This window comes from Mytilus edulis, chromosome 7, assembly GCF_963676685.1.
Source record: "Mytilus edulis chromosome 7, xbMytEdul2.2, whole genome shotgun sequence".
Taxonomy (NCBI): domain Eukaryota; kingdom Metazoa; phylum Mollusca; class Bivalvia; order Mytilida; family Mytilidae; genus Mytilus; species Mytilus edulis.
In genome coordinates, this window is record NC_092350.1 from 16,753,672 (window position 1) to 16,775,952 (window position 22,281).

Here is a 22,281-nt window from a genome sequence, read left to right on the forward strand (position 1 = left end):
TAAGCATTATTATTTACTGTTTCATTGCATTTAATAGAAAAAGAGTACTTTGTGGTAAATAAACAAAGATTTTTATAGAAAATCCACAGCCTTTATTACAGACATTTTTGTTCTAAAATTTGAAACATATATTACTCACTTGCTTTTCTATGATGTGCTAGTGTTTATTTTTCACAAAAAGTTCTAATCAACATGTAACTTCCAAAATACCTCGTTCTGAGTCACTAAAGTTGAGCGCACCCTAAAAGGTGTACTTGATTTGGTCCATATTTTTATTTGTTTTAACCAATAATTACATTAATTAACTTGTTTTAAGGAAATCAATGCCAGCACTGCATGCAACAATTCTATATCTATCAGTCATCAAATCGCAAAATATGAGAGTATAAGGATAAATGCTGCGGATTTTCTTTAAAAGTTCCATATGTTTAGCATTGAATCAAAACAAGGGTACATAATCCTTATTGCAGGCAGGCATTTGTCCTGAGGGTATATTTATCTATTTTTTTATTTTTATCATGTGTTTGTGTTTATACAAGAATCAAACTGTTGTTAAAACAAACAAAAAACAAAAGCCATTTGAATTTAGAATTAATTGCATAACAGTGTGGTCGACAGTATAACGTTTGTAGGTGTTAACTTGTTTGTCAACGGCTATGATTTTATGATCACCCAGTCTGTCAGAGGCCTTCCAGTGGGGATTGAAATATTCACTTGTTACACATTCCGATACATAAAATGAAACTTTCTTTTTACAAATCTTGAAAGGAATTTGTTTTAAATATTTATTATAATCATCACATACAACCGTGTCATTTATAAGAATAATAATGTTCAGAGATGATATTATTTAATAATAATAAAAAAATAGGTTTATCCATTGCAAAAAAAACTATTAAGTTGATGGGGTTAATTCACAAAATATTTCATTGATTAAGAGCACAACTACTTCTACGGTGTGATCATTTAAGAATGGCCTACTATTTATTCAATACGTATACATGTGGGTTTTGTTTGTGAAGAGTTCTGGATAATTAAAAAATCATTTGATTTCTTTGTTTAATACCATAAAACGATTCATTCTTTCAGATATTTGTCACTTTGCCTTATCTTCAAGTCCAACACAATTTCTCACGTTTCTTACAAAACTTATATTCTTGTGATGTATTCTTGTGTTGGAAAAAAAATGTATTGATATAAATAGATATAGGAAGATGTGGTATGAGTGCCAATGAGACAACTCTCCTCCCAAGTAATAATTCATAAAAGTAAATCATTATAGGTCAAGGTACGACCTGCAACACGGAGCCTTGGCTCACACCGAACAGCAAGTTATAGAGGGCCCCAAAACTACTAGTGTAAAACCATTCAAACGGGAAAACCAACGAGAAACGAAAAACACATATGAACTACATAAACAGACGACATCATGCATTGTAACTTTTAAAGCCAATTAAGTAAAAAAAAAAAATCTGAAAGAACGTGCGATATCATATTAGGAAAATTGATGGTCAAACCATAACAAAAAATCAAGTAAAGAATTTTAAGTATTCAACCTCGGTGTGAGCCAAGACTCCGTGTTGAAGACCATTTTTATTTATTTTCAAATTACAAAGGTTATTCCTGATTAGTATTTTTAATTATTTTATTTAGGCGTTTAGAACCTTTGGTGACCTCACAGTTTAAATTTCTATGATAAGTACGTCGTGAGCAGTGGGCATTACAGACGAACGTTCACCTAATTTCCCCCAGTCAATGAATGGCCATAGCTACACTGTTATGAATTTCATTCTAATTCATTATAATATACGTCTACTTCAAAGCCGATGCAAATACATAATCAGTACATAACTTAAAGAGTAACAGAAAATTTTGTGTTTGAATAGGTTGATCATAAAAAAAAACGTTTATTCAAAATTCATAGTCAATCGAAATCCCCATGGCAAAACACGAAAAATGTGACATATATAAGTCATTTAATAAGGGCTGTCATGGGACTAAGATGATGTTTTGTCTCAAGTGTTTGACCATCATCAAGAACAAACAAATGCATGCAATAACATATTGATATTCATAGGCGTATTGTGACGTACGATGTAAAAAAAATGTAAAAAGAAAAGCAGTGAAGGAGATTTCTCTACTGAACATTAGACTCGTCAAAAGTAAAAATATATCACTCAAAATCAACCGCCCTTTCCAAAATTTAAAATAACTAAAAGCATAAAACAATGACTTACCATAAAAAATACCTATGAAAAAATATATAAACTCCTCTAACCATCTGTAAAAAATCAAGTATTTAAAACATTCTTCCAAAAGTGAAAATTTTAAAACCTTAAAAAACCAAATTGAATAGAAAGTGAATAAAAAATGACACCAAAATTTGTAACGGGATTTGTTTAATCATCCTGATGTTCAAAGGTGTATAAAAATGAACAAAACAAGAACCATATTCATTGGTCTTTTGATAATGGATTCAGGAATGTCTTTACTCGCACTCAAGTTCTTCCTAGCCTTGGTCTATTATATTAACAAACAGAGACAGAGTCGATCCAACCTTCTACAGCAATTAAATTTGCCGTGGTTTTTTCGGTTTGTCATGTTGCTTGTAATCTCTTGATTTGGACCACAATCTAGCCTATATAACGTTCATACTATGACTTTATTTGCATTTTGTTTATATTATATATTTGGTGGTTGGCTTTCATCTCTTAAATACTTATTCTACGTTCAGATCAAATCTGTTTGTGAGGGCGTGTATGTGTGTGTTAATTATTTCCTTGGAATTGAAATGGAATTTCACATATTTGCTTGTACGTACGTCTTTTGTAAACGCTAAGTGCACAACTGATTGATGCACATGTTTTAAATGAGTTCAAACTATTAAAGAGAATAAAACCGAATAGGCGGTTCACCTATTATTAACTCAAGGTATTACGATTGAATTGTTTAACATTAGTCATTTTTGGGCCTTTAATAGAATGTTGTTCCGTATGAGCTAAGATTTGTGTTGAAGGCTGTACTTTGATCTGTGATTGTTTACTTTTTATAAATTGTGACTTGGATGGAGATCATCTTCTTTTATTTATTGAACTCTTTTGAGGAATACAAATACAATGACTATTTAAATTTCAAAAGGGACGGGGTTACAGTGTGTGTACCGTTTCACATTTGCATCATTTATTCTCAGGTGTTAAATTGAGAATGGAAATGGGGCATGTGTCAAAGAGAAAACAACCCGACCACAGAACAGACAACAGCCGAAGGCAACCAATGGGTCTGCAATGCAACAAGAAACTCCATCACCCGGAGGCGTCCTTCCGCTGGCCCCTAAATAATATGTATACCAGTTTAGTGATAATGGACGTCGTACTAAACTCTGAATTATACACATGAAATTAAAATTAAAAATGATACAAGACTAATAATGGCCAGAGTCTTCTGACTAGAACAGGCGCAAATATGCGGCGGGGTTAAACATGTTTTTGCGATCTCGACCCTCCCCCTCAGATTTGAGAGAATCTGAAATTTCACAACTGATTACCTTCACAGTTTGAAGTCCTTGTAATTTATATATCACTCTTCCCAATAAACTGACCACAGATCACATAGATCATTTGTTAAGAAAGTCAACATTTAGGCATTTTCTGTCTTTACTTGAAAAATAAATATTTCTACTACATGTAACATTATCTATGTACAAGGAATACAAAAAACAGGACGTCTTATGGTATATCTTTGTCCGTCCATCTTTAACATGTCAGACATTAACTCAAAAACGCTGAAACTAATTTGCATGAAATTTGGTGAATTATTAATTTAAATATCTATTGACACGAGTTCTCTTTCGGTTTTTTCTATAAATTTCAGATTTTACATTTCTGAGTTATGGAGTTTTATTCATTAATAAAAGATGATTTTCTAGTATTTGGACTAAAAATCTAAAAATGCTTACAGCATGCAGTTCTCATGTAACTTTGGTGAATTGTTTATTTCTATTTCCTTAAGCTCCCTTTTGCTTTTGATAAATTTTAGATTTTACAATTCCGAGTGATGGGATTTTATTCATAAAAATTGTTGATTCTCCAGTTTTCAAACAATAACCTTAAAGTGCTTTGACCAGTTTTCATTAAATTTTTTTGACTGATTTATGTCTATTAAGATACCCTTCTTTTTCCCTAAATTTCTGATATGACATTGAGAAGTTATTTAACTGAATTCTTGAAAAACTGACAGACGTATCATGCACTGGAGCTCATGGCGCAGCTGTTTATTATTTTTGATGCACCGCCTACGATAGTAAAGGGGCATTATGTTTTCTGGTTTGTGTGTCCGCCTGTCCCTTCATTTGTCCGTCCGTCCGTCTGTCCCACTTCAGGTTAAAGTTTTTTTATCAAGGTAGTTTTTGATGACGTTGAGTCTGATCATCTTGAAACTAAGTACACATGTCTTTATGATATGTTCTTTCTAATTTTAATGTCAAATTAAGAGTTTTTCTACCAATTTCGCGGTCCACTGAACATGGAACATGATAGTGCAAGTAGGGCATCCGTGTACTGTAGACACATTCTTGTTCAGCTGTTGTGTTTAATTTTCATTTTGATAATAATATAATAACATTGGCAAGTTTTATTAAAACATATTACATTTGCTAAATTTAAAATAATTAATCATAGCATTTCCAAACTAAATGCAGAAATCCTAAAGAAAAATTAGATTTATATATTTTTTAATTGAATTTTTGATGAACACATTGCAAAAATGAGATTTTTTTTCATTAAAAAAATGCCTTGACTGTGAGAAGATTTTGTGGACTAGAATATAAAATATATTTAGTGTAGAGAATATAAATAATCTATCCAGATAACCATCTGTGTCCATTTGATAACATCAGTAAACACCAACTGTGAAAGGAGCACTTAACCTAATCATTTAATTGCTTGTATAAACAATCAATTACATGGTTTCAATGTTGAATATCAAGGAAAATCTGGGCTGTTCTGTAAAGTAAATTACACAAAAATAAAAAATAAAACTACTCGCAGTTACAGACATGCCAGCTCCAGACCTCAATTAAACTGAATGAAAGATCATCTCTTTTATCGTTAATTTTGATATTAAGCTTCCCATTAAGATATATATACTAAGATCCAGGAAAGGGCAGTATTCATTGTAAGTATAATCTTTAATAGGGGATAAATCTAGTCTTTATATACTGAAGTTGTCATTCTTGAGAGCTAATATATCTTCCAAATATTTCAAAGTGTTTTTAAATTTTGGTATTAGATGTTTTTCCATGGGTTTTGCAGATTCTTATTATATAACTCATAACAATACAGGAGTAGGTCCGCAATAATTTGTTCATAGTAAGTCACCATTGAAATTCCATAGCTTGACGATTTCCCGATTTCCAGAGAGAACAAAAATGGTATCTATTAAAAGATCTAAACTTTGAACAGATTCAAAAACACCAATATAGGCATGTAATTAATCTAACGTATTTTGACACTCCTTTTTTATAAAAAGAAACTACAAATAGAAAAGATAGGAATGTTATGAACTGTAAAAACATTTAATAGCGTCGGAAATATGACAAATGCACAATAACCATATTAAAAGTGGGATTTTTGTCGGACTATATGTTATTTTCTTTACTGTTAAAAATTGAAATTAAGTGATGTTCATCCTCTATAAAAATCGATATTTTATGTTTAACATGCGTATAAATAATATACTAAATGCATTAATAAATATCTAAAACTATATGGTTTAAAGCTTCTTTGACTAATTTTCACGATTATAGCTAGATACTCTGAAATTCTAACGAAGTGACTAATATAAATAATAATTCAACAAATCTATAAAATTGACATTAGATATATTCATCTGTACAATCTTGTTTATAATAAAATGAAATACCTAAAAGTGAAACACGATGCTGAGCACGCAACAATTGATAAACCATTCAATATCATATGTTGCTAATTTAGCTTTTTTTAAGTAGTTCTTGGAAAATAATCATTTGTTTTTTTCTTCAAAACTGTGATTCTCGTACACTTCAAAGTTTCAATTTATTTGCAAAAATATTGTTCATCACTAAACAGTTAATTTCACAGAAATTTTGCCATGGCTAGCAGTAGTGGGGCTTACACTGGTTTTTGCTATATTTTACTGGCTGTCGGAGCTTTACCATCCTTAGCTTCTGAATGCAGTGGTGACAGTTGTGGACACCTCATTTCCATGCCGTTAATGGATAAAATGAAGGCTACACTGAAGGCTGATGTAGATGTTACAAATATGAACAATCATTTGAAGGCATACATCGAACAACAGACACAGAAGGGTGTTGAAACAGCTATGACAGATGTTATGAAACAGTTGATGGATACCAAACTTAAAGAAATCAATACTAAAATAGAATCAACAATTCTCAAAGAGCTTAAACGTATGTACATTAATATTTGAGTTCTTTCCTATAATCATTTTGTAGTTAATATCAATCATAACACAATGGTTTAGTTAAGTTAAGACACACGCCGATTTCGGTCGATCGTGATTATTTCTCGTGAGAACACAACAATAATTTTGTTTGGCTATATGTACGTGAAACTAAAGATAAAAAATAAGCTTCTTCGTTTGTATGATTTTGAATCTAAAGCAAGTATATGCAAGGGAGTTTGTGTGTGTAGATGTCATATACAAAAAGCAATTTTGTCCAAGAAATTACTGATATAATCCTATGATATAAGTTTTTTTTTTAAATCTGGCAAGATTTATACACGATGAGACCACTTCTATAAAATATACTATGCACAAATACCTCGTACCTTTTATGACATATACCAACTATTGCACAACAATGGTTTAAACTTGAACAAAATTTGAAAATAAAGATACATTTCAATTAGTACATTATTAGCCTCAATACTATTTTTTATTATTTTCTTATTTTTTCCTTTATGTTAGTGTGTTTATACGTTTTGATACAGTTAATGTTTTTATTATTATCAAATACCATTTTAATCACACATTGCAGTCAACCAACATAATTCAGTATTCTCTCCTGATGAATTATAATTGTGAGTTTCCGCTTTGAGGGCAATTGTACAATACTTTCATACTAGGTGCGGCTTTAGATGCAAGAGGATAGACAGGAAAGATTTAACAATGAAATCATTGATATGTCGAGGAATATTTCTTTACAAATAAAACCCTGGTTTCAAAGAAGAAGAGGATAAAAAAATTAAGAACATAAAAATGACGTTCAACTCATGCATTGATCTTATTGATTTTCAAAAGTAATAATATAATGAGCAAGATGAACATTAGGCATGGTCAAGATAAAAAATGTTGAAAAGCAGATTTAATAATTCCACAATTACAATTTGGCTATAATTTTGAACCTTTTGGATTATAGTTCTTCATCTTTTATATAAGCTTTGGATTTCAAATATTTTGGTCACGAGAATCACTGAAGAGACATGTATTGTCGAAATGCGCATTTGGTGCAGGAAAATTGGTACCGTTAATGTTATTACAACAAACAAAACCTGTATTTATTATAAAGCGTGGTCAAATAAAAATCATTTTCTCTTTCTGGTCCTCATAGAGTATAGAAGACATTTTTATTGCATGTTAAAATAAATAGTTGGAAGGATATTATCCAAAATGTTAAGGCATTGTTGTTAAATAAATCCGACCTCGAAGGAAGAATGTAAAAAACAATCAATATCCTTTATATCCATCATATAAAATGAAATACTATAAATAAAGGATAAAAAATGATGACAATGTCGAAAATATTTTTTCGATTTTACATGAAATATTGTACACTTTCCCTTTATGTGTAACATTTCAACTGCGCCTTCGCCTTTGTTAAAGGTGTCAGACTACTAGTTAAATATCCCTATCTGTTCAACCAAATTTTGCAGTTTTCACAGCTTAATATATTACCTTAAGTTCAATTTCACAAAAACCCGATACATCCTTAATTGTACATGTATCAGCTCTCTGCATGCCAATTTTAAACATACATTTAAAGCTTTCTAAGAAAAAAACTGACCTCCAAAAATAACCCCTGGTTTTCTAGAAATCTTAAAATTAGTGTACTGTAGAGCGCATTAATCCTCATTTTTAATGCAAAATAGACAATTACATTTTCGCTCAAAATAGTCTAAATAATTCTCTTTCACCAAAAGTTTCATTTTGCAACCTTGATGGTAAGCTTTAGTAAACATGGACATCAACGGCACTATTTTGTGTCAGAAAAGGGCTCCTTTTACATACGTTCTAAATTGGAGGCAGTAATTGATTGTCTGACACCCAAAGCACATATCCACTATTTGATATACTGTGACAAGTCATGCGTTGCATTGCATATTTTCCTAAATGTACTTGTGGGTTTCTGATTACAAAGTACATATTAAACTATGGGTTTCAAAAGCTATCAATTGGTTGACAATTTAGCCATGTTGATGTCAATAATCTAAAACACGATTTTTTTTCTCTTGTAGCCACAATTCCATGTACTTTTTTGTTATAGCATAGAGTATACCTTTATTGTAATGAACGATATTATGTATTCATAGATTTTTGGTTTTGTCGTTTTTAACAGGAGTTGGCGTAACCTATATCAGATGGGGAAGAAAAGGTTGTTCTGGTGGTGCTGAACTTGTTTATACAGGTAATTTATTTTCAAACTGAAAATTCTTGTAGGTAATACTATTGATTTTGGACAGGCTAACCGGGAGTGACCTTTTGTAAACCGGAAGTAGCTAATTTGTGTGATAAATTATTGTAAAAGTATGTAAAACCATATATTTTTGGAATCAGCGTCAAGTAAACTATAAGACAGTACCGGAAGTAACATATTTTGAACCGGAAGTAGAAAATTATCTCCCTTATTTATATCTTTTTGTATTGAAACCTTTTATTTTTTATAGAAAAAGATACATCTTTAACGACTTGCCAGATTCTTTTGAATATTAAAATTTATACATTTTACAATAATCATGCAAATTCTTTTTATACAAATAGACTGATTTTTTTATAACTTAATGAGACAGAGAAAGAACACAACGCAATGATACCAAAAAGAAACATCTAAGTTAAATATATAATATGCATGTGTTTATATTAATGAATTGATTGTATGATCAAGTTAAATGTTAGCTTTTACCACCATGAAAAGCTTGAATGCATTATTCTAGGGCAAGTCGGCGGAAGTGATTATAATACTAGAGGAGGTGGTGTGAATTATTTATGTCTCCCAAATGATCCAGAGAATGGACAACACCAATCATATAACAATATCCAGGTATATGGTAGTGAATATCGACTTAGTTCATCAGTCAAACCGTCAGGATGGTATGAATCTATGGCCAACATGGAAGTGCCATGTTCTGTATGTTACAAAAAACGCAGATCAACGGTTTTGATGATTCCAGGTACTTATTCCATTTAATGCCGTACAATGACCTTAAATGGTTTACTGTTATAAATTGTTACTTGGATGGAGAGTTGTCTCATTGGCACTCATAACAATGAGAAGACGAGGTATGTTACCATACTACAACTGTCCACCACAGACCAAAGAAGTTTATTTATAAAACCTCATGAAGAAAGTTTTCGAAACCTGGCCTTACAGTCATAAACATTCCGAGCACGATCATTGTGATCAGATCTATCCAGTAAAAAAACTGGTGTTTTGAGTACAAATTTTGTTGTCCATGTATAAATCAAAGTCTATTGACCGAGAACTCTGTTAAGCAAGTGGTCAAAGTAAACGTTAATTGCATTATTATTTGTTCGCAGAAGAAGATAATGCATAAGGGTATTCTATTATAAGACTTATTTATTTTAGAGCTCAATGATCCACCTTATAATTGCTATATTTTCGTTTCTAAATATTTTCGTTATAAACAACTGTAGAATTTATATGTTTGTAAAAGCGTTGATCGTGACCATAATTTTAACATGAAGCGCTTCTGTGCTTCATACAACATGTGCCTTGTGCAACAATTTTACACCCAATAAAATTATAAAATGCTGCGTTAAATTCATAAACAAAAGACTGAAAAGTCATTGAGAAAAGACAATAAGTCTCACAATTGTACTGAAAGACATTTCATGATAACTCATACTTATGTCCCACTTTATTTTTACGCTTTTCAATGAATTTTGTACGGTAGAAATGTGAAATACAGATTCAAAACATTACAAATGTATTTTCGAATAGATGGATTATAATCAGCATCCTACTTTTAAAATATTTAAGGTCGGAAGACTTGCTATAAAGGATGGAACTCAGAATATAATGGTTATCTGATGAGCGATCATTCAACTCATTATAGAAGGGACTACGCCTGTGTTGACAAAAAAGCAAGTCCATTGGACTATAAGAAAGTAGATGAACATGGCGCTTATTTTTATCCACTCCGAACCCAATGTGGTAGTTTGAGATGTCCTCCATATACTAATGCAGCGGATGTGTTATGTGTCGTTTGTTCAAAATAAAAACATTATGAGTTACATTGATAACACGACCATTTATTTGTGTTTATCTATAAATTGATTAAACGACTAAATATATTTGTTTCTGCTTTATCTATACATTGATAAAACGACTTTATGTTTCTACTTATCAATGTCCACATGTAAATTGTCCGGATGTTGTGTCTGAATTCTATTGTTCCGAAAATATTTCAAATTAGGTAGCTTTTTCTATTTTCATTTGTCACTTGAAAAGGATGTGATATATTCTGCTTACAACTTAAAGCTAGAAAACCACAGTGAGAGTTAGAGGCGAAATTAATTGAACGACAACAAGGATTTATCTTATTCTATTTTTATGATTTTTTCTTATTTCAAAACATTATATAACATCTGCATATGGAAAACATATTTCCTCGCTAAAAATAACATTCTTTTTCTTTTAATTTTTTACCTCGATTGTTGGTTGCTAATTATGATGACCGTATTATAGTTGAAGTCATTGTATTGTATAGAGAAAAGAAAAGAAGTTCATATCCAAAATATAGAGTCCCCAAGCCCATCAACTGCAAAAAGAACTTCAAGTTACTGAAGGATGCAGTTGAGGACTATGCAAGAAAATGGGCAAAGCGCGAACCAGACGAACCAGAAATAGACACTTCGTCTGAACGGATCAAAGCTATTCGATCATGCATTCAAATGCGCATACAAAAACTACGATGTGATATGAGTACAAGAGTTACAAACCCTTTCAAGAATCCGGATGTTGTGGATGCTTTATCCTCTTTGCATGACAAATATGTCGTTGTTCCAGCTGATAAAGTCTCCAATAATATTGTCTTCATATGTAAAAACCATTATTTGCAATGTCTCACAACAGAGCTTGGAATAAATAAAACTACTGGTAACCCTACATATTCATTAACATCCTTTACCAATGACGAAATTTTACAAAATCATAAATCTGTCCTTCTTTCTTTTGGTATCAACATCAAAGAAAACGAAGAAAATTTACCTTCATTATACTGGATACCTAAATTACACAAAACTCCATATAAAGAACAATACATAGCTGGGTCTTCAAAATGTTCTACGAAACATCTTTCTTAAGTACTGACTACTATTCTTTCTACAGTTAAAGATGGGCTTCAAAAATATTGTGATGCAATATAATCTACCAGTGGTGTTAATCAGATGTGGGTTCTTAAAAAATCAAAAGATCTACTGCTAAAGCTTCGATAAAAATCTTTGCAATTTTGAAGCAACATACAGATTTTTTTATTTTTCTACGCTATAAACTACTAATCCCCATGCTCAGTTGAAAAACGACTTCACAATCTCATAAAACAGAGCTTTTTCTATAAAAATGGGAATCGTAGATGCAAATTTCTTATTTTGGGTTACAATAATTCATATTTTGTGAAGAATCACACTGAATCTTCCAGAAAATATACTGAATCAAAATGCTGGACTTTTTGATCGACAATATATTTTTTGAGTTTGTATGATTTATATTTCAACAGACAGTCGGTATTCCAATGGATACTAATTGTGCATCCCTACAGGCCGATTATTTTTTGTACTCGTTTGAAGCAGAATTCATTCAGAACCTTCTAAAAGACAAAAAGAAAAAGTACCTTGCGAAATTCTTTAATTTTACTAACATATATATTGATGATGTTCTATCATTGAATAACCCATATTTCAGCCAATACTTACATCTGATATATCCCAGTGAACTTGAAATTAAGGATACTACTGATACTAGAAGGACTGCTTCATACCTTGATCTTTTCCTCAATATTGACGCAAATGGATGACTTCACACGAAAATATATGATAAACGGGACGATTTCAACTTCCCAATTATCAATTTCCAATTTCTCAGCAGTAACATACCCTCTGCCCCTTCGTATGGTGTTTACATATCTCAATTGATACTTTATTCTCGTGCTTGTTCACAATATACGGACTTCATATAAATGAGTGTGCTCTTTACCCAGAAACTGCTCTAAAAAAGCTGTGAGGATGACAGATTAAAATTGACACTTCGTAAATTTTATGGACACCATCACGAATTGGTTGATCCATACGATGTGTCTTTGACCAAACTAGCTAAGGACATGTTTACCACATGGTAGATTGTGGTTTGTCATAACGTCGTCTAATCTTATAATTACCGAATGTGACTTATTCCCGAGTGTGACTGTTTTGCTGAGTGTGAATTCGCATTATCATACGACGTGGTACGGTATTTTTCTATAGGAACCAATTGTGCCCCTCTTCTTGCTGACTTATTTCTTTATTATTATGAGGCTGACTTCATACAGGAACTTCTTAGGAAGAAAGATAAGAAGTTAGCGATATCCTTTAATTTAACGTTCCGCTAAATAGATGATTTTCTCTCACTAAATAATACAAACTTTGGTAACTATGTTGAACGAATATATCCCATCGAACTAGAGATAAAGGATACTACAGATACAGTTAAGTCTGCCTCTTATCTTGATAAACATCTAGAAATTTACAATGAGGGTGAATTGAAAACAAAACTTTACGACAAAAGAGTTGATTTCAGCTTTCCAATTGTGAACTTTCCATTTTTATGTAGCAACATTCCAGCAGCGCCTGCATACAGAGTATTTATCTCCCAATTGATACAATATTCCCGAAACTTATATTTCCTATCATTATTTCATTGATAGAGGATTGCTGCTCACAAGAAAGTTGTTAAACCAAAAGTTCCAAATTGTAAAGTTGACATCATCCCTTCGTAAATTTAAGTTGACATCATCCCTTCGTGAATTTTACGGACGCCATCAGGAGTTGGTTGAGCGTTATGGAGTAACCGTTTCACAGATGATATCGGATATGTTCCTCATGTATTACTACAATGCTCTTTCCTTTTCACGAATGTGACCTACCGAATTAGACTATTTACCGGATTTGTAATGACATAAGCAACACGACGGGTGCCACATTTGGAGCAGGATCTGCTTACCCTTCCGGAGCACCTGAGTTTACCCCTAAGTGTTTGGTGGGGTTTGTATTGCTAAGTCTTCAGTTTTCTATGTTGTGTCTTCTGTACTATTATTTGTCTGTTTGTCTTTTTTTTTAGTCATGGCGTTGTTAGTTTATTTTCAATCTATGAATTTCAATATCCCTCTGGTATCTTTCGCCTCTCTTTTACAGAAAACTTATTCAATTCCGATTTTTTAAAAATGACGAGCTCAAATACGACGGGAGAGTAATTACTCCCTACTCTACGTGTGATACAGCTCGTCTAATAAAATGAGTTAGAGATGAACAAGTTAAATAGTTCAAAGATGTAATTTGTTTTCTTTTACCTGTGTATACTTGTTCAGGACCTTTTGGACAACCTTTCTTTCGCGTATATAAGTTACTCTTTTAAATGATACAACAAATAGACGTAAAAAATAGATAAAAAAAAAAGTACCAAGCAATGATAAATATTCTTTAAATTATCAAAACAAAGTCAAATACAAAATGTACACAATGGTAAATGAAAGTTTTTTTCATGTTATCATGGCTCTTATCATGAGTGTGACGCGCAACAAGTTTTTTTTTAATATTTTTGCGTCATCATTTCCAATTGATACGATACCTATTGAATTTTTTAAAAACCTTGGTTGTCAATCTCTGTTTCCCTTTTTATTTGATAATTGCAGGGCGTGCTGTTTAAATCAATGAAACAATTTCAATGAATATATCCAACCTTAAACATGATGTATAAACTTTATTTGGTGTTTTGATTGGTGGCGAACATTCGTGGTTCCTTGAATTTTGAAGATGTTTTATAATATCTATCAATTAACGGTCTGATGCTGATAGAACATAGTCCTCACATTCATGGTTTTCTACATTCATTATGGCAGTTGCCAGCACAATTGTCAAATTATTCTGCAAATGCACTGAAATACGAATGAGGTATATGATTTCTTATAACTGAACCTGTTGAATAGCAAACCATTTATCTTTCAAAACTATCTAGAAAAACAAAAAAAGTTAGAGAAGCTGAAAGGTATCTGAATTGATAGTTGTAAAAGCGTTATTGTAAACATAAGACTGGTATGATTGTCATTCAGGCAATTCTCAATCAGAGACCAAATAACCAAATGACAAAAAAAAAGAAGTTAACAACTTCATGTTTTATTTGTGTATCAAATCATCTATTCTTAACGACACAAGGAAAACAACGGTACATGGTAGTGGTTAAGATTATTGACTAGCCTTTATATATATCGCTATTAAAATTTTAAAACGAAAACATTCTGAGATAAAACGTGATGAAAAAAAAGTTTACACTACCTTTCTTTATTTTCCAAGCTGAATCTTTGACAATAACTCAGTTGAAATATTAGTCCTAGGTTAATCAGACATGTTTTAAATCTACATCAGTGTTATCAATTGTTTTTATATATTAATTATCTCAAAGTAAATAAAAACGAGTGATTTCCGTTACTTGATATAGATTTTTTTAAATGCATACTTATATGTCAATTTCCAGGAAAATATCTTGGAAAAAAATAAACAGTTTTTGCTGTTTAGTTAATTCTGGAACTTGTGCAATCTGGTTTTGCGGTCATAAAAAAATTGAGGACAGTTATCGTACAGCTACAAATCAACTAATCAAAATGCTGACTTTTGTATTGGTCCTTTGTTACCACGAAACGCGCGCCTAGCGCAAATATATAATTTCAATATTTGTATCTATGATGATAGATATCTAATAAACATGTGAAAGCTCTCTCATGATGAGTTAATTTAGCGAAACGATAAGAACAAACTGATGTGGATTTTATATAATGTTGAATGAAAAGACAGCTTATATTTACGTTTTATACACAATATGTATATGTATTTAGTCGTTAAATAAATTAGAAAGTTTCAATTCTAACATTTTTAAGCAAAATAAATGGTTTTTAAAAGCGCACGTCTGTTGACAAACCAAAAGCAGAAACTGCCAGAAAGATGATTTAGATATTTATACAAATGTCATTAAATACAACTAGGTATACATTTTGCACGCGTATTTTATGCAGATTATTCCCATATTCAGAAATAAGAAGATGTGGTATGAGCGCCAATAAGACAACTCTCTATCCAAGAAACAATGTGTAAAAAGTAAACAATTATAGGAAAAAACGGTCTTCAAAATTGAGCCTTTGAACACATCTAGCAACCTATCAAGGGCCCCAAAATGACTAGTGAAAAGTTAAACGAGACTGAAAAAAATTGCAATAAATTATCATGCACTTTTTTGTTTGAAGTTATCCTCCCTATAATATGATTCTTTATATTCTTTACTTCAACTTTATATTCATATTTAAACCAAACTTTTGTTCTGCTATTGTTAAATCTGTTATTCTTGTAGGTAAACCTAAATACAACTGATTAAAAGTAACTTTTAATTGATCAGAATGTGTCATTTACAGAGAGAAAAAAACTAACATACTGAAGTACAAAAAAAGATTAATGTAATACAGATTTCTGTAGAAGAAATTGATGCTCTAAACATTCCAGCCATGAAAATAGGAAAAATGATAACATAAATAATCCAACCGAGATTATCTGTTTACCAACTGCACAATAAAAAAAAACGATATACAACAGATAACGATATTTCGAAAATAAAAATGATACAAACAATAATAACAAAACATAACATTACATAAAATAAAAATATGTATATGGCATGTAACAATGTGAACCCTTACATAATTTAAGGATGAACAGAAAGATTATCAATAACTGCTGCCACCGTTGAAAAAGCGACTTGGTTGCTAGGAAGGTAAAACTATTTTTCTGGCTTGTGTATCATTGCTATTTTTGTACCGATGAATAGTTTACATTATCCTCACCCTTTTGGGTAACTTCTCTGTAAAGATCTTCCACTAACATGATCATTCTTTTATGTTTGTTAGATTTTCATCTATACTCGTTGTCTATTACAAAAAAGTAAATTCACAAAATAGTGGAAGATATTATCAACAAAAATCGATGGAATTGTGCATATGATGATACAAACATGAAAATTAGTACAAAGCATAATTTTTATATACTTCGTTAGAAACAACTGCTGGCCATTAAAAAAAAATCATTCTTTCAAGATGGCCACGGCCTTTTTTCTAGAATGGCTGGGGTTTTTTTTCAGTTTAAAATACTGATTTTTTTCTGGCTACTTACCTTACATGTGAGGTATTTACTAGAAATTAATATTTGACATATCCAGAGTTTGCGCATGTGTGAAAATATAACAAAATTCTTTTGAAAACATTTGAACTATTTACTATATATTTAGTGTTTTAGGATTTTAATGATATAATGAATTTGTTGATAACAATTTACAAGGTTATGATACACATGCGTTTAACAGTTTTGCGAATGCGAACTATTGCAAACTATTTAAAGACAGAAAGAGCGATTTGCATGCACTACCAGGACATACCGGTATAAATCATAGTTCATCTCATTACTCTAAAAAACCAAGGCTCTTCCAGAGCTGTTCAAATAAGTTTAACTCCTATGATGCCACCGTTTGAAAACATGCTCATTCGGTTGCAATGATCAGGAATTCGATGGATAAGGAGACAAATGTGGTTGATTCCGGAGAAACATCATTTGAAACTGCAGATCAGACACTTTTTTGTAATGGCTACGCAAATTCAGTAGGAATTGCCTGATTTGTATGGAGAAGATAAGTTTATCGTCATGTTTGGTGGATTGCCCTTTAAAATGACTTCTGGGCGATAAATTGCGTGATAATGGATTGTCAAGTGCCTTCACTGAAGCCGATATTGCAACACCAAGAACGGTAGATCATTTTTATGTATGTTTAAATGTACCAAGGACTAGACACGCGCTTCAGATAACTGCATGTGTTTTGCTTTAATTGTAAATGTCGGCTTATGAAAGCGAAACGCAGAAAATATAATTATTTCATGACTCTGCGACGTTCAATGGTTTGATAGATTGGTGTAAGGAAATATTGCCATCTCGACCACAGTTGAATTCCTTGTGTCTAATTATAAATTAAGAGCTTCTTCTGTTTTTGGTAGAATGCTTATTTTATTATTCAGATTTCTTACTTTACAAACAGTCTATAAAAACCATGATACCGTAATTTTTTAGGTCTTGATTGTGTAAATTCTGATCGATCGTTACTGATCCATCTCTGAAATGTGGCTTCCTTTCCCGAACATCACTCACAGGTGGCAATGGAATTTGAATATGATAATTTCTCTGTACGTAAGACCAGCAACTATTTTTCTTATAGCACAACTGATCAGTCACAAATCATGTAGAATGATGCAATTGTGAAGGGTGATGTTGGTGTCATAGGTTAAACCGAAGATTCCTTTTAGACAAATGGATGGTAGCTAGCCCAGAAGTTAGTAGACTAGAAGATGAATTTGAAAGATCCTAGTCGTTTGAGTTATTTTACAATAGATAAATAACATAATGAAGGCGCTACGAAAACACAACATAATTCTTTTAAAAGCATCAAAGGCTTTGTAAAGTGGTGAACTACTTTTCAAATCCATTTCTTGAAGAGTCGTCAGATTTGTGAAAAATTTACTCTATAAAGGAAATTGTTGATTCGGATGCAGGTAAGATATGTATATAAACTCCAAAATACTGGTGGACGTTTCGTCCCGAGGGTATCACCAGCCTAGTAGTCAGCACTACGGTGTTGACATGAATATCAATTATGTGGTCATTTTTATAAACTTCCTGTTTACAAAACTTTGAATTTTTCGAAAGAATAAGGATTTTGTTACCCCAGGAAAAGATTACCTTAACCGAATTTGGCACAACTTATTGGAATGTTGGATCATCAATGCTCTTCAATTTTGTACTTGTTTGGCTTTATAAATATTTTGATATGAGCGTCACTAATGAGACTTATGAAGACGAAACGCGCGTCTGGCGTACTAAATTATAATCCTGGTACCTTTGATAACTTTTTATGTGTTACTACTAGTATATAAAAAAAATATCGATTATTCTTCATTCATTCGATGCATGACTGAGAAACAAGTACACATATCATGCCATTCAAGTTACCTATAGATGCTTACATCTACGTCATTTTGTCTCTTGGCAATATCCATTTGACGTGGTTCGATACTTATATATCCCGTCATTGTGCTGTTGTGCTATGGTAAACGTTTGTATTCTGGTCTTTCTTTTTTCCTAACGAACTTGGATATAGATATTAGAAAATGTGGAATGAGTGCGAAAGAGACACATCTCTATCCATGTCACAATTTGTTAAAAATAAACCATTTTAATAGGTCTATGTATGGTTCGAAACACGGAGCCTTTACTCAAACCGAACAGCAAGCTATAAAGGACTCCATAAAATACTAGTGTAAAACAATTCAAACGGTCTAATCAATATAAAAAAAAAACGAGAATCGAAAAACACATATAAAGCACATCAACAAACAACTTAACATCAGAATTCTGACTAAGGACAGGTGCAAACAATTGCAGCAGGTTTTAACGTTTTGATGGTACCAAATCATCATTCTTATCTATAACAATAGTGTTACATCATAACATAGAAAGATACACTATAAAAGATATATAAAAATGGCTTAACTCAATCAAAACACGTAGTCAAACAAATGAACATACACTAAACGAATAAATTTGACCTATGAAACAATTTTGATACAAAGTTAATAGAAAAAAAGGGATGAATAATTAAAGTGAAAGTATTATACCGCTGTCAAATGCTAAATAAACTCAGAAAAACATCAACTTTACTAAACTAAATGCAGCCAAATAGAATTCTGTTGTCAGGTATATAATTTAAATGGAGAACGGAAATATTTTTGACAAAATAGATCATTTTGTTGTTCATATTACGAGAACTGAATTCAAAGTATATGCCTTTTTGTGCCTTTTCGTTGACATATTTGCTTCTTTTATAGTGATCAAGATTACACCACAATGTTGACATTTTTACATGTCTGTTTTTTTTTTTTTTTTTTTTTTTTTTTTTTGATCGTTGTCAATATTATGATTTTTTTTTGCGACTGACATACAAGTGAGAGTTTGAGCTAGCTATAAAACAAAAGTTTATTCAACATTTTCTACATAAGAAAATCCCTGTACTAAATCGGGAATGTGATAGTTGTTATCCATTCGTTTGATGTGTTTCAGCTTTTGATTTTGACATTTTCTTAGGGACTTTCCGTTTAGAATTTTTCTCGGAGTTCGATATTTTTGTTATTTTACTTTTTTTGGCAATCATATCACATCTCCTGATTTTATATTATGATCTTTATCTCCCAATCTTGTTTTAAATACAACATTATAATGAAAGTATCTATTTTAAATTCATTTTGATTAAAATTTGCAACGGACTTCTATCTGTAGAGTTCCAATTTTAAGTCGATATGGCACTTATGATAGACAGTAAAGGAAGTAGATTACTTTTAGACTAGTCTATTTAGTTGTAATAATAGTTGCTTAAAATTTATCAATTTTAAATTCAAATTTTAATTAGGTTTAACTCATTGTTAAAACTGATATTTTTGTGTATATTAAAGGACAAAAACATGCTTAAAATACCGATATGTATTTTCTGCAGTATGAACAATGTAAAAACAATACTGTAAATGCTTTTTAAAAAAAAAGCAAATTAATAATCAAAATATCAAAGAACATCTATTTGACCAGCCACGACATTTCCGAGCTAAAAGAGAAAAACTTCATTTTTCTAAAACATTCGAATTAATCATCTTCAACAATTCTACACCTGGTCATTCTGCATATTTTTATTGTCGAAAAGCGCATCATGTACAGAAAAAAATACCGTTACTATTATTGCGTCAAACAATACAACAGTATTAAATCAATGGGAGAGTGTAAAAAATATACAATGATATTTTATATCTTACCTGTAAAAAATGTAGTTTCTATTTTTTGACGCAAATGAAATATAATGATGTGGCGCAAATGAAATATAATGATGTGGCGCAAATGAAAGATTGAAGTTTGGAAAGCGCAATGCAATGCGCCCAATAAATCTCGTCTCATACCATCACAAGATAGTCGGCTTGACATGCTGACAGTGGTTCATATGTGATGAATTAAAAGAAAACTAGTTAAATCTTGAAAGTTGTATCTAATTCTTCGGATATGTAGGGCCCTCATCGGCGGATCGCAATGTGAACAAATGTTCTTCTTCAAATATGACAACGATAACTTTGAAATAAACTAGATAATCATGAGAAACTTGAATGCTTGTAGCTAGTATTCCAAATATTATAGGATTCCTTTAATTTGAAAGATTAACAAGGTTGGGAACAAACCTCTTTATATGATTTTTTAAATATGTATAAATGGATAATACTTCTGTATACGGATACAGTTATTCCTCCGTAGAGGTGTATATTTGTAAAGATTGGATTTTAAGCAAAACATGATAGATCCGTATTATTTGCTCATTATGGCATTAACCTGCAACATTTGATGCAACAATGCTATACTTATTTTAATATGCATATGTCCAGTTTACATCTAACCTGACTGGATGTAAGTTCTAATGTTCATCATAATTGAAAGCTGTTATGATCAGGTAAATTCCACTCAGTTTTCTTTCTTTAGACTTGACACAAAATTTAAAGATCAACTGTCCCTTTTGTTGTTGATCAGGTGTTCGGATATGTTAACAAAAGATTGCAAGTTATGTCACTTTAGCAGAATACTGGGCAGCCGAATTTTTAGTAAAATGCAATAATTAATACATATATAGGTACAGATTATAGTCAATTTAACTAGGAAATGCCAATATGCCATCCCGCTGATTTAATTCCATTCTAAACAAATATATCCTTCATGTATCCCTCTATAGAAGGACAATCCCTCTAACAGGTCAGGACCACTACCTTATACGGAAATGCATAAATTAGCATACTTATGTTCTCGCACATGTAATTGTTTATTTACATGTGACGCAATTTATTTTTACCTAGGTTTTTGACCAATCCACTAAATGAGTCACAATGCATGATGGACTACTACGTGTTTACAATCAACAAAAAACACGTGTTATTTACTGAAATACAACACATTTTTTCGTGCAATGCGGGATTCACAATTTCGCTTAGTTTTTCATTTTGTGTATCGTCATTTATAGTTCGTGATATAAAGTATTACTTCCATGCTCAGATTAACGAAGAGTTGTTTCTATGCGAAGAAAAAAGGGTTTGAATTACCCGATACATAGCCATTAACATGTTTGATGATGGCACAGATATTTCATGTATTTGTCCACCAGAAGCAACGAAACAACAGCGAAAAAACACAATTATCCATGAGACAAACTTACTGGTGTAAAGTAAGCCGTCGATAACAGCCGGTGCTGATATTCAATAGTACAGCAATGTTCGTATAGATAATTAAAGGCAAATGTGGGATCCTTGAATTTTGTGTTCGTAAAAAAGGTGAAGAAATATTTACATACATGGCAGTGTTAACAAAATCTATAAGTATTTTTGTTGGTCACATTTCAGTATATGGGACTTCCAAACTGTTCCCTTTTTTTTTTAAGGTAGTTAAGTCAGCAACTGTAGTTTCAGTTTGTTCTTTTTTTTAACGGGCTCGGTCATTTGCCGCCAAACTGAATAAAATCATTACAGCTGATTTCTTAAACCTGCAAAGTAAAACTTTGGTTGGCTTGCTTGCTTTGTTTGTATAGTTGTTTATACAAGCTTTGAAAATAAGATTGACATCTTTAAACAATATATATAT

At 31.6% G+C, this 22,281-nt stretch overlaps 2 protein-coding genes across 2 annotated transcripts in view; one reads left to right on the plus strand and one right to left on the minus strand.

Moving 5' to 3' along the window:
• Positions 1-22,281, minus strand: part of LOC139480884 (trifunctional purine biosynthetic protein adenosine-3-like) — a 483,263-nt gene that overhangs the window by 17,790 nt on the left and 443,192 nt on the right. The gene's annotated exons all lie outside the window — the stretch shown is intronic.
• Positions 6,066-10,594, plus strand: LOC139482795 (uncharacterized). The gene is made up of 4 exons (XM_071266850.1): positions 6,066-6,445; positions 8,615-8,683; positions 9,210-9,446; positions 10,277-10,594. The coding sequence occupies exons 1-4, from the start codon at positions 6,127-6,129 to the stop codon at positions 10,513-10,515; spliced, it is 864 nt and encodes a 287-aa protein (XP_071122951.1). The 5' UTR covers positions 6,066-6,126; the 3' UTR covers positions 10,516-10,594.